Source organism: Zalophus californianus, chromosome 8, assembly GCF_009762305.2.
Source record: "Zalophus californianus isolate mZalCal1 chromosome 8, mZalCal1.pri.v2, whole genome shotgun sequence".
In the NCBI taxonomy this organism is placed as follows: domain Eukaryota; kingdom Metazoa; phylum Chordata; class Mammalia; order Carnivora; family Otariidae; genus Zalophus; species Zalophus californianus.
In genome coordinates, this window is record NC_045602.1 from 26,471,186 (window position 1) to 26,486,637 (window position 15,452).

The 15,452-nt window shown below is 40.7% G+C and overlaps 1 protein-coding gene across 4 annotated transcripts in view; it reads left to right on the plus strand.

The window, feature by feature from the left end:
• Positions 1-392: 392 nt before the first annotated feature.
• SPAST (spastin) overlaps positions 393-15,452 on the plus strand; it is a 54,219-nt gene continuing 39,159 nt past the window's right edge. For 2 of the 4 annotated variants that reach the window (XM_027621688.1, XM_027621689.1), the window contains exon 1: positions 393-1,104. In XM_027621688.1, the coding sequence (XP_027477489.1) occupies positions 690-1,104 (415 nt within the window). In that variant the 5' untranslated portion in view covers positions 393-689. The remainder of the gene's footprint in view (positions 1,105-15,452) is intronic. The other 2 variants (XM_027621686.1, XM_027621687.1) reach the window with 1 other exon arrangement.

The window sequence follows — 15,452 nt, forward strand, 5'->3', positions numbered from 1 at the left end:
CCTTTTCCTATTGATGGACATTGAGATTGTTTTCATGGTACCCATTACTTTTGAGATGAAAGTCAGATGAATTATCCTTTGCGGGAGACGGGCAGAAAATGCTGAAAGAAATATAAGAACGATGACACTGCGAGATAGGAGCCCGGCGGACCAGTCGGGCGACACCAAGCCGCAGCTGTCGCCGCTGCGAGCTGATGACCAAGGTTCCCCGCTTAAGCAGCTCCCAGGGACAGCGTTGTCTGTAGGGCGAAGGATCCCTGAGGATGACGTAGCCGAACTGCACATTGGGAATTGTAGTTCCGTAGGGAAGAGTCCGAGGGGCGGGAGCTGCACACGCGCACTAGGAGCTCAGGGCAACAAAGACGGCGGCGTGAGCGCGCGCGCCGGAGAAAGACAGGAGCAGGCGTGCGCGTGCGCGGCCACCGCTCGGCGCTACCAGGAGGCTGAGAGGACACAGAGCGGGAGGGGCAGGAGCCACCGACCGCAGGAGGAGGAAAGGGGTTGTGCTCTTGGCCGAGCGCGGAGAAAGGGGCGGGGCCGGCGAGCAGAGCGTGGAGGTGCCGAGCTCCTGGGACCGACGGGCGCGCGGGCGTCTCTGGCCTTCGCCGTCCCAGTGGCCGCCGCCGTCGCTTGGTCGCCGTCGGTCTGCGGGAGGCGGGTTATGGCGGCGGCGGCAGTGGGAGTTGTGAATGAATTCTCCGGGTGGACGAGGGAAGAAGAAAGGCTCCGGCGGCGGCAGCAGCCCGGTGCCTCCCAGGCCTCCGCCCCCCTGCCTGGCCCCCGCCCGTCCCGCCCCCAGACCGGCCCCCCGGCCCGAGTCGCCCCATAAACGGAACCTGTACTACTTCTCCTACCCGCTGTTCATAGGCTTCGCGCTGCTGCGTTTGGTCGCTTTCCACCTGGGGCTCCTCTTCGTGTGGCTCTGCCAGCGCTTCTCCCGCGCCCTCATGGCCGCCAAGAGGAGCTCCCGGGCCGCGCCGGCGCCGGCCTCGGCCTCGCCCCCCGCGCCAGTGCCTGGCGGGGAGGCCGAGCGCGTCCGAGCCTTCCACAAACAGGCCTTCGAGTACATCTCCATTGCCCTGCGCATCGATGAAGACGAGAAAGGTAAGTGGGGGGCTGGAGGGAGGGGGCGGCGGCGCCGGGAAGAAAGCGGTGGGGTCACCCAGGGAGGGCAACACCTGCGTCCCTTCGGGGGCGGTCGGTGCACCCCAGGAATTGATCTCCCCCCGCTCCCCCGCCGAGGCGGCTTCACCGCAGTCAGACCCTCATCCTCTACGATTCTCAGTTAAACCTCTCCCCTTTCAGGCACCCTAGCTGTCGACTTTGTTTCAGACACCAGCCTTCCCCTACACTTACGCATGACCCAAGTCCCTATGAGACAGCCAGTCGTGCTACTGACAGTGACAGTTGTCCTACAGTGACCACACGGATCCTTTCTAGCACTGTAAACAGTGTGTGGCTTCTTCTGAGCCAGGTTTCCAAAAGGTTTTGGTATCGGGGAAGCTGTGTCTTGTTAATAGGCTTTTAATGAAAACGGAGTACTGTAGTGTCAGAAAAAAAGAAATGGTGACTTAATTTTGAAAGGAACAGCTGCATATGATTACAGCTAAATTGGCATTATTTTTTGAAGTTTCGTGACAGTCATTTTATCGATATAATGACTTCTAAGTATTTTTTTATAAAGTTCTATTTTAACATGAAACTTTTGTCCCTGTTAGATTTGATTTCATCTAAATCAGTATTCCAAGGTAGCCTCTTCGTTTCTCAATTGAAGTGTTAAATAATGAACAGGAAAAACTTACATCATTGTACATAAAACTTGAAACAAAGATTTATATTTCTTTTATTTTTAAAGATTTATATTTCTGAATGAAGGTAAGAATACTGTATACTTCAAGATTCCTTTTAAACTAACATTTTTAAGTCATTCAGTGCACCAAGTGCTGCACTGTTAGCTTTGTATGTGTTCTCTATTTCATCCTCGCAGTTACCCTGTGAGGTGAAGGTACTGTTGGTATCAGCATTTTACAGATGAACAAACTGAGGCTCAAAATTAAAACAGGTCATTCCAAACCTATGCCAGTTGCTAATGAACACTCTTTTATGGAAGATGAGAACTAAAGTTAGAAGTCTTGCAACATTTTTGAAAATCCCTCCTTTCATCCCTGCCTCCAATATGCAGAGATCTTTTTCCTGTAACTACCAAAGAACATTTTTGTGTCACACTCCAATTAGGTACTCACTTGCATTGTCAATTAGCCAAAAACAAACCAACCAACAACCCAACAAAGCAATCTGCAGGTCATTTGTAGTATCTCTTAGCACTGTCAACTGCAGAAACTGTTACAGAATTTAGTTTTGTTGAAACCTATTTCCTTTGTGGAGCCTAGGAGTGAGGAGTATGATATAAGGAAAGAGGCAGGTATTCATGGTGTTGATTGTAAGGACACTGGAGTTTAAAAGAGTTCTAGGAAGGGGGTACCTGGCTGGCTCAGTCAGTGGAACATGCAGCTCTTGATCTTGGGGTTGTGAGTTCAAGCCCCACGTTGGGTGTGGAGATTACTTTAAAAAAAAAAGTCTATATAAAAAGAGTTCTAGGAAAGAGTTCTATTTAAGAAAAAAATGCCATGTGTTTGTGGAAGGAAGTTTTTTAACTGTTTCATTCTGTACCACCTCTTGGAACATCCAAGGATGCCTGGTAAGGGTGAATAAGAGTACCATCATCCCTTCCTAGAGAAGCACCATTTGAGTGCACTATCCAATTATAGTAGGGTCCTCAGAAGTTTACTAATCTGGGTCAAAAGATGTTTAGAATAGAGGGAATATGTTTAAGGGTAGATTTTTTTGTAGTATTTAGGAAGAGAATGCCAGAAAACACAAGGAAATTTTATTTAACACTGGGTGATAGGAGTTGGGAGGTAGGATAAGAGGAAACAAGGATAACCTAGGGGTTAAAAAAAAAGACCCAAGGCTCTTAGATTTAAAGAGAAATCAGTTCCATAAGGAGGGATAAGTGACAGAAGTAGAAATCAGACCTTGGGTTTCAAACTTACGACTTATCTTTAGAGTATTACATATATGACTATATCTATTATGTTTAAGTCCTCTAAAATATTTTTAAGTATAAATATTTTCGGGGTTCCTGGGTGGCTCAGTTGGTTGGGCAACTGTCTTCGGCTCAGGTCATGATCCCAGAGTCCTGGTATCGAGCCCCGCATTGGGCTCCTGGCTCAGCGGGGAGCCTGCTTCTCCCTCTGGCCCTCTCCCCTCTCATGCTGTTTCTCTCTCTCTCAAATAAATAAATAAATAAAATATTTTTTAAAAAATAAATATTTTCATGGACCACATACCTGACCCTCTTTCTACTGATGTTTCTATTCAAAGTTTTTTGCTTTATTTATAGTTTAGTTTCTAAAGTAGACATCAGAATGGACTATGATTACTTTTTAGTTTGAGTTATACAACTGATGTATTATATGCTGACACTAGTTCAAACTGAAACAAATGAGTTAAATACTCATTTTCCTTTAAAAATGAATTAAAGCTAAGTTTATATTGTCATAGTTCTCATATTTTTCCTTTAGAATATTCAAACTTTTTGTACTTTAGCCTTAAGCCAGTAGCTGTAAGAGTTTACATTTAGTCTATTTATCTCTCAGCCATCCTTGGCAATGTAGAATAAGAGAATTTTATTCTCCTTTCCCACTGCATCAAAATATATATGAACGAATAGAAATGAATTGTCTTTAAAGCAGTCTTCAAAGGTTTCCTAACTTTGGTAAACCATTAAGGGGCTAGTAATGTCATGCACTGCCATTCCCTTAGTAACTTGACTTCAATTCTAAGTATACTGAAAGCCACTTTATTTCATCGGGTAAAGTGGACTATTTCAGACTGTCATGTTGTTAATTAATTGAAACATTTGATGCCTTGAAATAATAAAGGCCAAATTAAATCTTATTTCAATAAAGTAGTGTATAAATGTGGTTTATATGGCGACTGTTTATTCTGTATTTTATTCTTATGGCATACTCAGCTTTGACACTGAATTTTTTAAAAGGCCTAAATTTGTCTGAAACCAAACTATTTTAAATAAAGAAGAATAACACAGCAAATTCTAATTACCTAATGTAAGGATATTTGAGTTCTGTTCATTAAAACAGGCATTTATTGGATACCAGTTTATTTGCACAGCTTTATGCATTCTAGATGCTACTTAAGAAAAACTCACTTCCTCACCAGTAAGATATAAGACAGCATTTGCTATGTGATCATTAAAATGTGTGTATGTTTTCATGCATATTATATGTCTCATTATTTTCAAGGAGTTAAATAATTTTTTGGATATTTAATTGTTGAACATCCCTGGAAAACTGATAACCTTTTATATCCATTATGTGTATGCAGAAACTGAAATTTAAAGAGTGAACTTACATTTAGCAGAACCAGGGACAGAGTTTTGGTGAACAGAAAATTATGCCACTCAAAATTTTATACTTTTTGCTTTAAGCAGGTTTTCTGTTTTGTAATGTTAGTACTGGGCCTCTTGGAATACTTGGGGGAAAAGAGGAGGTTGTCATAGTGGGTCTTTGGATTAACCAGAACATGACCTAACATGTTTGGCATGGCTCCTACAAGTAGACAAGCCTGAGATCTCCTGGGCAATACAGTGGTGCAGGTTTTCTAGGTGTGGTTTGATTACCTGGAGTATATAGAACTTGACAGTAAGGGCCCAATATGTTGTATGAACGAGGGAGAGCCGGTTTCTCAGGCTTGTAGGTCTGAAGATCCTGGCATCAAGGACAGAAATTGTCTAAATAGAATCCTTTTATATTTATTCCCAGTCAGCTCATATTTAAAACATTAGGCTTTTAAAATATTGTCATATAATTTTGTTTTCCCATGTAACTCAACCTTGCACTATTTAAAACACACACAAAACACCTTGCCTAACTATATTTTCAGAAGGTGAAGATAGAGAACAGAGATCAGAAGAGTCAGATTTGGATACTTTCTTTTACTCCTAAAAACTGCTAGTCACCATTTTGAAAGAATTAACTTTTTTTTTTTTTTTTAGGATTTTATTTATTTATTTGACAGAGAGAGATAGCGAGAGAGGGAACACAAGCAGGGGGAGTGGGAGAGGGAGAAGCAGGCTTCCCGCCCAGCAGGGAGCCCGATGCGGGGCTCGATCCTGGGACCCTGGGATCATGACCCGAGCCGAAGGCAGACGCTTAACGACTGAGCCACCCAGGCGCCCCTTGAAAGAATTGATTTTAGACAATTTTCTTGGGCCTAATGACTCTGCTTTAAAGTTTCCATGATTACAAGGAAAGAATTATTCTGATGGATGGATATTTACATAATACCACTCTTTCCCAAAAGAAAAGCATTACCTTTTATTAAATACACAATAAACATTTCCCATTTCTCTTTAAGAATATTTAGTGGCGGGGCGCCTGGGTGGCTCAGTCATTAAGCATCTGCCTTCAGCTCAGGTCATGATCCCAGGGTCCTGGGGTCGAGCCCCACATCGGGCTTCCTGCTCAGTGGGAAGCCTGCTTCTCCCTCTCCTACCCGCCCCCTGCTTGTGTTCCCTCTCTGGCTGTGTCTTTCTCTGTCAAATAAATAAAATCTTTTAAAAAAAATATTTAGTGGCATTTGCACTAAAGAGACAAAAAGGCAGCCACTGTTAGGAACTTAATCCTTTGCTCTGTTTTTAGCTGGTTTTTTAATTGCATTTTATATTTTTCCTAATGTAGAATACAGTTAAACCCTATAAAACTCACCTGGTAACTAGATTCCTAAGATTTTTTTTTTTAAGATTTTATTTATTTGACAGAGAGAGACACAGGGAGAGAGGGAACACAAGCAGGGGGGGTGGGAGAGGGAGAAGCAGGCTTCCCGCAGAGCAGGGAGCCAATGCGGGGCTCGATCCCAGGACCCTGGGATCATGACCTGAGCCAAAGGCAGACGCTTAATGACTGAGCTACCCAGGCACCCCTAGATTCCTAAGATTATTGTTAATCATCCTGATAACAGTTAAGGGATAGGCAGTCAGTAAATGGATATTAAATTATTGAAAAAGGATCTTCCCTAACCCTTCCTGGCTCTTTTTCACTATCATATTCCCCGTGTTCCACCCAATAGTAGTTGGCTTTTTGACATCTGGCAAAGTATAGATTCTCTATTTCTCTACTAGTTTTCATCTTTTTTAACGTATAATACTCCTTGACTTATATAATACCAGTGGAGGTATTAATGTGCTGATGTAGCCTTTTTTTTCTCTTTGTGAATTAACTACTCGTGCTAGACATCCTATAGAATGGAACTTTGAGCACACTCACATCTCTTTGGTTCATTCTGGTAAATGAGGAAAGAAAAATATCAAAATCTCTGATTTTCCTAGAGACTGTGTGGTTTGTTTGGTTTTTTTTTAAAGATTTTATTTGTTTATTTGACAGAGAGAGATAGCGAGAGCAGGAACACAAGCAGGGGGAGTGGGAGAGGGAGAAACAGGCTTCCCGCTGAGCAGGGAGCCCGATGCGGGGCTTGATCCCAGGACCCTGGGATCACGACCTGAGCCGAAGGCAGACGCATAACAACTGAGCCACCCAGGCGCCCCTAGAGACTGTGTTTTACAGCTATGAAGGTATAGCATAAACATGTTAAACGTATTCATGTATCTTTGCAGCTCTTTGCAATATTTTATGCATAATAGAAAAGGAGAGAACTGTTGTTCTGAAGTCAGCTTTGTCAGTGTCTTTCAGTCAGCCATCACTAGAACACCTTTGGTTGAACAAGTGGGATTTATTATTGAAGCAGGGAGAACACACACGATGGGAACCATGACATCTCAGGAAAAGGGTGCTAGAAATAACTTACAGGATTTGGGCTTGTATCAGGTGATATCGAGGAGGATTTAAGGAAGCAGGATTTTGCTCTACATTGGATGCTGTCAGGAAGAGGGGTATTCTGTGATTAAGTATCTTAAATGTGATCTAGAAAGAGGGAAGACCAGAATGAGGCTAAAGCTGTAACTGGTTGAGAAGCACTCATTAGTCTGAAGAGGGGGATGCTTGGTAGTTCATGGCTTGGACAATATTCATGCTTTGTCTGTGTTTAGACATGATTATGGAGTGGTCATGTTTTTGTCTTCATCCATCACAATCACAAAGTGACCTTATCTGATGTTGATGTTCTGTGAAATTGTTTATGTTCAACAGAACACCAGGCCTAGCAGTAATGCCAGGTCAGCTCCTAGTTACACCAAGGCCTACCTGATAGTATTAGGCCAGCTCCTGGATGTCAGGGACTGCTTTTCTCTTTCTCAGCTTTGAGGGTCTAATTTTACCCTTTTTAAATTGTAGTGTGCCTAGTATCCAAAATGACATTTGAATTCTGACTATTCAAGATCTTGGGCAAGTTACTACACTGAGTTGGTGTTTATAAACTACTTAGTGCCTGCACATAGTAGGTCCTCAGAAAATGGGACTACTGTTACTCAACAATCCTTTTAAGATTTTAGTCCCTGCAAGTTTTTGTTAAACCTTGATACCTGTTTTCTATTACCCTTTTTAGGATACAGCAGCCACATAAATGACATTTGAGGAAGAAGAAAAATTATCTGAAGAGTGATATAAAAATATTTTTGCTAATTGTGACCCTTACTTCAGAAAAATACAGATGGAAGTTTCCTCCTAAGCTCACTTAGTATCCTAACCTTTTATTGTAAAAGAGAGAAAATTAATCATTTTGTACTCATATGTGAATGTAATGCAAGCATCTCAGAGAATTTGGAAAATAAAGAAAATGCATAGAAAAAAGTTAAAATTACCCACTACCCATAGTAAATACAAATACTTCAAAGATAGATTAATTGACATTCTTAAAGGTTAAAAAAAATGTCCAAAACTGAAATGATTTCTTTACATGGGATTCAAAACCTTCCCAATTAAATGGTAAAGTAAGACTTTCCTTCAGAGATAAATCTTGAAGTTCGAAAGTGAATGCAAGTATGACCTTTTTGCTGAATTAAAACACAGTAGAAAGTATCCTTTCTGTAATAGTGAACTATGAGAGAAGTAATCTGGGGGCTATTCACTGATGCTTCATGATCCTGTGGTTTATTAGGGTTTAGCACATAATGAAATCTTTCCTAGGATTTTTTTTTTAAGATTTTATTTATTTGAGAGAGAGATAGAGCCAGCGCGAGCAGGAGGAGGGGCAGAGGGAGAGGAAGAAGCAGATTCCCCACTGGGCAGGGAGCCCAATGCCAGGACCTCTGGACATACACTGTGCATGCAGTTCAGGAGTAGAAGGATTTAAATTAACAGATGTACCAAATATAATAAAGATAGTAATGTTTATGTGCTTCTTCATTATTTAAAGTATTGTCACATATCCTATTTCATTTGATTTTTGCCACAGCTCACGGTTAGGTGAAAGAAATGTCATCTTGTTTTTAGGTCAGGAGACTAAAGCTCAGAGAGATTTACTGACTTTCCCAAAGTCGTACAGCTACTAAAGGATAAGCAAGGGCTTAAGTCCCCATATTGTAACTTATCACAAACATACATCCTCTCTCTCCACCCCAAACTACTTTTGTTTTGACCCTTCTTGTGGCAATATGGGTACTACTACTATCTGAATGAAAAGATGCAATAGATAATTCATAACTTAGTCTACTATACTTACCTCTATCTAAAGATGGGTATCGTTAGTATTTCTGTTGCTTGTACACTAGCATATACTCAAAAATTAAAATAATGGGCCCCTGGTGACTCAGTTGGTTAAGCGTCTGACTCTTGGTTTTGGCTCAGGTCATGATCTTGGGGTGGTGGGATTGAGCCCTGCGTTGAGACAGAGCTCTGTAGCTCTGTGCTTGTTGCAGAGTCTGCTTGAGATCCTCTCTTTTTCCCTCTCCTTCTGCCCCTTACCCCGCTTGTGTGTGTGCACACCCCCCCATGAATAAATTTTTAAAAAAATTAAAATAATGAACAAATATAAATATAGAAAGTGAAAATCCTCTGTAATCTTACCCTTAGGGAGATGATTACTAATAAGTTACCTGACTTTGTGTATTTATATAAACATAAATATTTATCCATTTGAGGGAAAAAATGTTACATACAAACTGATCTGTAACCTTTTCCTTAATGTATTGGGACTCTTTCCATTTCAATATACTTTACCTTCCCCTTCTGTTTTTTTGGTTTTTAAGTAAACTTTGATGAAATTATACATAAATGCACAATTACTGTAGTGCTTAATGAATTTGCAAAGTGAACATAGCAGTTTGAAACCCTACCAGGTCAAGAAATAGAGTATTACTCCAGAAGCCTGCCTTTGTAATGTTCTCTTCCACTTACTCCTATCCTCATCCTTTGCAAAGATACCTACAAATCCCAACTCTAACACTATAGAGCAGTTTTGCCTGACCTTCAGCTTTGCAAATGAAATCACACAGTATGTGTTTTTTGTGTATGGCTTCTTTTGCTCAGTATATGCTTGTCAGATTATTCTGTGATGTTGCATGTGCCGGTAGTTTTTTTCATTTTCATTGCTGTATACCAAGGGTCAGCACAGTGCTTATAATGGGCCAGTTGGTAATTTTTTTATTTTGTAAAGCATAGATAACCTAAATTTTGCCGTTTTAATCATTTTAGGTGTACAGTTCAATGGCATTAAATTCATTCCTAGTGTTGTGCAACCATCACCACTATCCATTTCTAGAACTTTTTATCATTCCAAACAGAAACTCTATACGCCTTACACAATAACTCCCCACCCAACTTCCTTTCTCCATTCTCCCCTTCCCTCAGTGCTTGATAATTTCTATTCTACTTTCTGTATCTGTGAATTTGCCTATTTCAGGTATGTAAATGGAATCATACAATATTCTTTTGTATCTTGATTTGTCTCACTTAGCATAATGTTTTCAAGGTTCATGAGCCTTCCTGTAGCATGTAACAGATTTCATTCCTTTTTAAGGCTGAATAATATTCCATTATATGTATATACCATATTTTGTTTAACCATTTGTCGTTGATGGACGTTTGGGTTGTTGCCATCTATTGTAAATAATGCTGCCATAAACGCTAAGGCTATGCCTTAGCCATAAACGCTAAGGCATACAGGCATCTGTTTGCTTCCCTGCTTTCAGTACTTTTGAATATCTACCTGGGAGTAGAATTGCTGGATCATATGGTAATTCCATGTTTCATTTTTTGAAGGACTGCCAAACATTTCCACATCAGTTGTGCCATTGGTTTCCAATTTTTCCACATTTGTTAGTTTCAGGGTTTTTTTAAATAATAGTCTTCCTAATGGATGTGAAGCACTGCCTCATCATGGTTTTGAATTGCATTTCCCTAATGATTTATGATGTTCAGCATTTTTTTCACTTACTTATTGGCCATTTCTATGTCTTCTTTGAAAACTACCGAAGTCCTTTGTTAGTTTTTGTGTTGGGTTTGATTTTTTATTGAGCCATTTAGGTTTTGTTTGTTTTTTAAGATTTTATTTGTTTGACAGAGAGAGACACAGCGAGAGAGAGAACACAAGCAGGGGTAGTGGGAGAGGGAGAAGCAGGCTTCCTGCGGGGCAGGGAGCCCAATTCAGGGCTCGATCCCAGGACCCCGGGATCATGACCTGAGCTGAAGGCAGATGCTTAACGACTGAGACACCCAGGCGCCCCTATTGAGCCATTTAGTAAATATTTTAAGCTCTCTGTCACAATACTTTAAGCTCTCTGAACACTCAAAACTCTCATACGGTAGGTCTGATCTAGTAAGGTTTTTTTTTAAGATTTTATTTATTTATTTTAGAGAGAGAGAGCACATGCATGAGCCGGGGGAGGGGCAAAGGGGGAAGGAGAGGAGGAGGGAAAGAATCCCAAGCGGACTCAGTGCTGAGTGAAGAGCCTGATGCAGGGCTCAGTCTCAGGACTCTGAGATCATGACCTGAGCTGAAATCCGAAGTCAGCTTAACCGACTGAGCCACCCAGGTGCCCCCCCCAGTAAAGTTTTACATACAAAAACAGGTGGCTGACAGTATTTGACCTTTGGGCTGTTGTTTGCCTTAGATGCTGTAGTTCACTAAATTATTAGCTAATAATTTCAAGTATAACAATGAATGTAAGTTTCTGCCACCCCAATCTTCTTTTGATTTGATATAGTTTGAGTGTTAGTTGGGGCTATAGAGGTAAGAGAAATGTGTAAGGGAAACTAAGAACTGTAAAGTATTGAGGGCCTTTTGTGTCTTGGAGAGCATTGGAAGGTTTGATTTTTCTGCCATAATTTAGTCAAAAGGGTGATCAGTGGACAGTAGGGGCTGTAGTTTCCCTTACCTTAAGGGATTGAAGTGATTGAGTATGATCAATCCCTTGTGCAAGCTGGCCTAGTTCTTAACTCTTCAGTAATTCAGGGTCCCAACCGAAATCCTGGAATCTTTGCTAGTACTTCTCCTGGGCATGCCCTGGAATTCACATTTGGTTGGCTTAGTTCTATGAGTCTGCTGAAAGCACTGCTTAGTTTCTTGGCCACTTTTGCCTTCAAAATTGGCAGTTACTTCAAGTAGAAATGTGCCCCAAATGCCAGGCCGACTTCTGTTGGCTTTTTTTTCCTTTCCATATTTTGGTAATTTTTTTTTAAAGATTTTATTTATTTATTTGAGAGAGAGAGAGAAATAGCTTGACAGGGGAGAGGGTCAGAGGGAGAAGGAGGCTCCCCGATGAGCAGGGAACCTGATGCGGGACTCTATCCCAGGCGCCCTGATTTTGATAATTTTTGAAAATAGCATCCTAATGAATGTGAGATGGTTCCTTTCCAAATTTGGGTAATTTCCACTGTTTTGAAAACTCTTTGATGCCTTCAAACAGATGTTTTAAAAAGAATTTTCTCCCTTTTGTCTTCTAATCTAATTTTGCTCTTGTAAAGAAAATTATAGTGCTGGTGTTATAGTTGAAGCCACAGTGAAAATCCTTATACATAAATGTTGGGAGCATTGAACCCTTTAAAAGTCAGATTTATTGAGGTATATTTTACATATAGTAAAATTTAACCTTTTTTTAGTAGTGTGTACTTCAGTGAGTTTGACCAGTTGGGTAACCGTGACAACAACTGAAATACTGAATGTGTTATCACCCCAGAAGCCCCTTTGTGCCCCTTGTAATCAGTCCCCTTGCCTTCCCGTTAGCCCCTGGCAGTCACTGATCTGATCTGTCCCTATAGTTTTGTCTTCACTGAGTGTCATATAAATGGAATCATACAGTATATAGCCTTTTGTGTCTGGCTTCTTTCATTTAGCATGTTTTTGAGATTCATCCATGTTCCTACATTTACTAGTAGTTTGTTTCTTTTTATTGTGAGTAATACTCAGTGTATGGATGTACCACAGTTTGTTAATCCATTCACTAAATGATGGACATCTGGGTTGTTTCCAGTTTTTAGCTCTTATGAATAAAGTACCATAAACATTCATGTACTGGTCTTTGATGTTTTCATTTCTTTGGGTAAATACATAGAAGAAGGGATTGCTGGGTCATATGGTAAATATATGTTAATATCATAAGAAACTACCATACTCTTTTCCAATGTGGCTATACCATTTTGTATTTATATTTGGAAACATATGTGCGATCCATTTATATTTTGTCCTATACTTTAAGTGCTTTAAAAAATTTTTGAGTATAGTTGACATCTTGTAATTTTTTTCAATTTTAAATTAAGTACTTAGTGGTATTTTGTGATTTTATTTTGTAGTTCCCTAACAGCTAATGATGTTGAACATCTTTTCTTGTGCTTATTTGCCATTTGTCTCTCTTTGATAAAGTATACATTAGCCAATCTTTTGCCCACTGTTTTTTAATGAATTATTTGCTTTTTATTAATCATTGTATTGTAAGAGTTCTTTATTCTGGTTACATGTCCTTTATTAGACATGTTGTTTTGCAAATATTTTCTGCTAGTCTGTGGCTTGTGTTTTCATTGTCCAGCTCTCTTTTGAAGAGCAGGAGCTTTTAATTTTAATGAAATCGAGGGGCACCTGGGTGGTTCAGTCGGTTAAGCGTCTGCCTTCGGCTCAGGTCATGATCCCGGGGTCCTGGGATCAAGCCCCACATCGGGCTCCCTGCTCGGCGGGAAGCCTGGCTTCTCCCTCTCCCACTCCCTCTGCTTGTGTTCCTTCTCTGTCTCTGTCAAATAAATAAAATCTTTTTTTAATATATTTTTTTAAGATTTTTTATTTATTTGACAGAGACACAGCAGGAACACAAGCGGGGGAGTGGGAGAGGGAGAAGCAGGCCTCCCGCTGAGCAGGGAGCCCGATGTGGAGCTCGATGCCAGGACCCCGGGATCATGACCTGAGCCGAAGGCAGACGCTTAACCAAGTGAACCACCCAGATGCCCCAAATAAATAAAATCTTTAAAAAAAATTTTTTAATGAAGTCTAGTTGATCAGTTATATCCTCTTAAGGTTTGTGATTTTTATGTTCTAAATCTCTGCCTAAGCCAAGATCATGAAGAATTTTGTTTTCTTCTATAAGTTCTATAGTTTTAGTTTTACATTTAGCTCTGTGATCCATTTCAAATTAACTTTTTCTATGTTGAAGTTTTTGGTTTTGCTTTTTTTTTGGGTATATGGATGGCCATTATTCTAGCATCATTTTTTTTAAAGATTTTATTTATTTATTTGACAGTGAGAGAGGGAACACAAGCAGAAGGAGTGGGAGAGGGAGAAGCAGGCTTCCCGAGGATCAGGGAGCCCAATGTGGGGCTCCATCCCAGGATCCTGGGATCATGACCTGAGCTGAAGGCAGACGCTTAACCACTGAGCCACCCAGGCACCCTAGCATCATTGTTTGTTTTTTTTTTTAAGATTTTATTTATTTATTTGACAGGGCGAGAGAGCACAAGCAGGGGGAACGTTAGAGGGAAAGGGAGAAGCAGGCTTCCCGAGGATCAGTGAGCCCCATGTGGGGCTCGATCCCAGGATGCTGGGATCGTGACCTGAGCCGAAGGCAGACACTTAACCATCTGAGCCACCCAGGCGCCCCCCTAGCATCATTTTTTTTTTAATTTTATTTATTTATTTGAGAAGGGGAGAGAGACGAGAGTGGAAGAGCAGGGGGAGGGAGAAGCAGATCCCTGGCTGAGCAGGGAGCCCAATGTGGGGCTTGATCCCAGGACCCTGGGATCATGACCTGAGCTGAAGGCAGATGATTAACTGAGCCACCCAGGGGCCCCTTGACAATGATTCTAACATTGTTTTTTAAAGAGGCTCTTCTTTCTTTACAGAATTCCTTGTCATCTTTGTCAAAGTCAATCAGTGTTATATGTGTGGGTCTATTTCTGGACTTTCTCTTCTGTTCTGCTGACCTATATGTCTATCCTTTCTCTAGCAGTCTTGTACAAGTCTTGTAAGAATTATTTATGCATTTTCTACCATCATACTGACTTGTGAGATTCAAATAATGCAGCGGATCAACTACCTCTTATCAAAGAATGTTAGGTAATTGAGTAATTATTAAGCATGTGAATTTATTTATTTTTAGAGAGAGTAGTGTTCGTACACTTGTGTATGCACGTGCTCACACACATGAGCAGAGGGAGAGGGATAGAGAGAATCTTAAGTAGGCGCCATGCTCGGTGCAGAACCCAGTGTGGGGCTCAATCTCATGGCCCCAAGATCATAACCTGAGCCAAAACTAAGAGATGCTTAACTCACTGAGCCACCCAGGTTCCCTGAGCAAGTGAGTTTATTTGTAATCAGTCATTTTTTTAAAAAGATTTTACTTATTTGAGAGAGAGAGAGCGAGAGAGAGCATGAGTAGGGTGGAAAGGCACAGGGAGAAGGAGAAACAGATTCCCCGCCAAGCAGGGAGCCCGATGTGCTGCTCAATCCCAGGTCCCTGGGATCATGACCCAAGCAGAGTGAAGGCAGACACTCAACAACTGAGCCACCCAGATGCCCCGTGTAATCAGTCGTTTAATTTGCCTACAGTAATGTACTAAAACTCCATAAAACATTTGTTTGGATGTTGCCAGTGAGAACTGTCATACACTGCTATTAGGAGTGGAAATTGGTACAAAAACTCTCAAAAAGTAGTTTGTTCATTTCTAGTGAAATGGAAATGAACTGTGGCTCATTAACTCTACCTCTTAAACATATACCCGAGAAATTGGCACAAGTATATAAGAGGACAGGTATAAGCATGTTTATTGAAGCATTATTTGAAATACTGAGAAACGAAACAACCTAAATATATTTTAATAGAAAAATAGTTGAATAAATTATAGGATGATAAAGGATACTATATAGAAGTCAAAATGAGTGAACTAGATCTCTGTATAGCAACACAGATCTCAAAAGCAATATAAAATTTTAAAATAAAATAGGAACAATAGAAAAACATTACTAGAAAGATATGCACTGAATATATTATAGTGGTT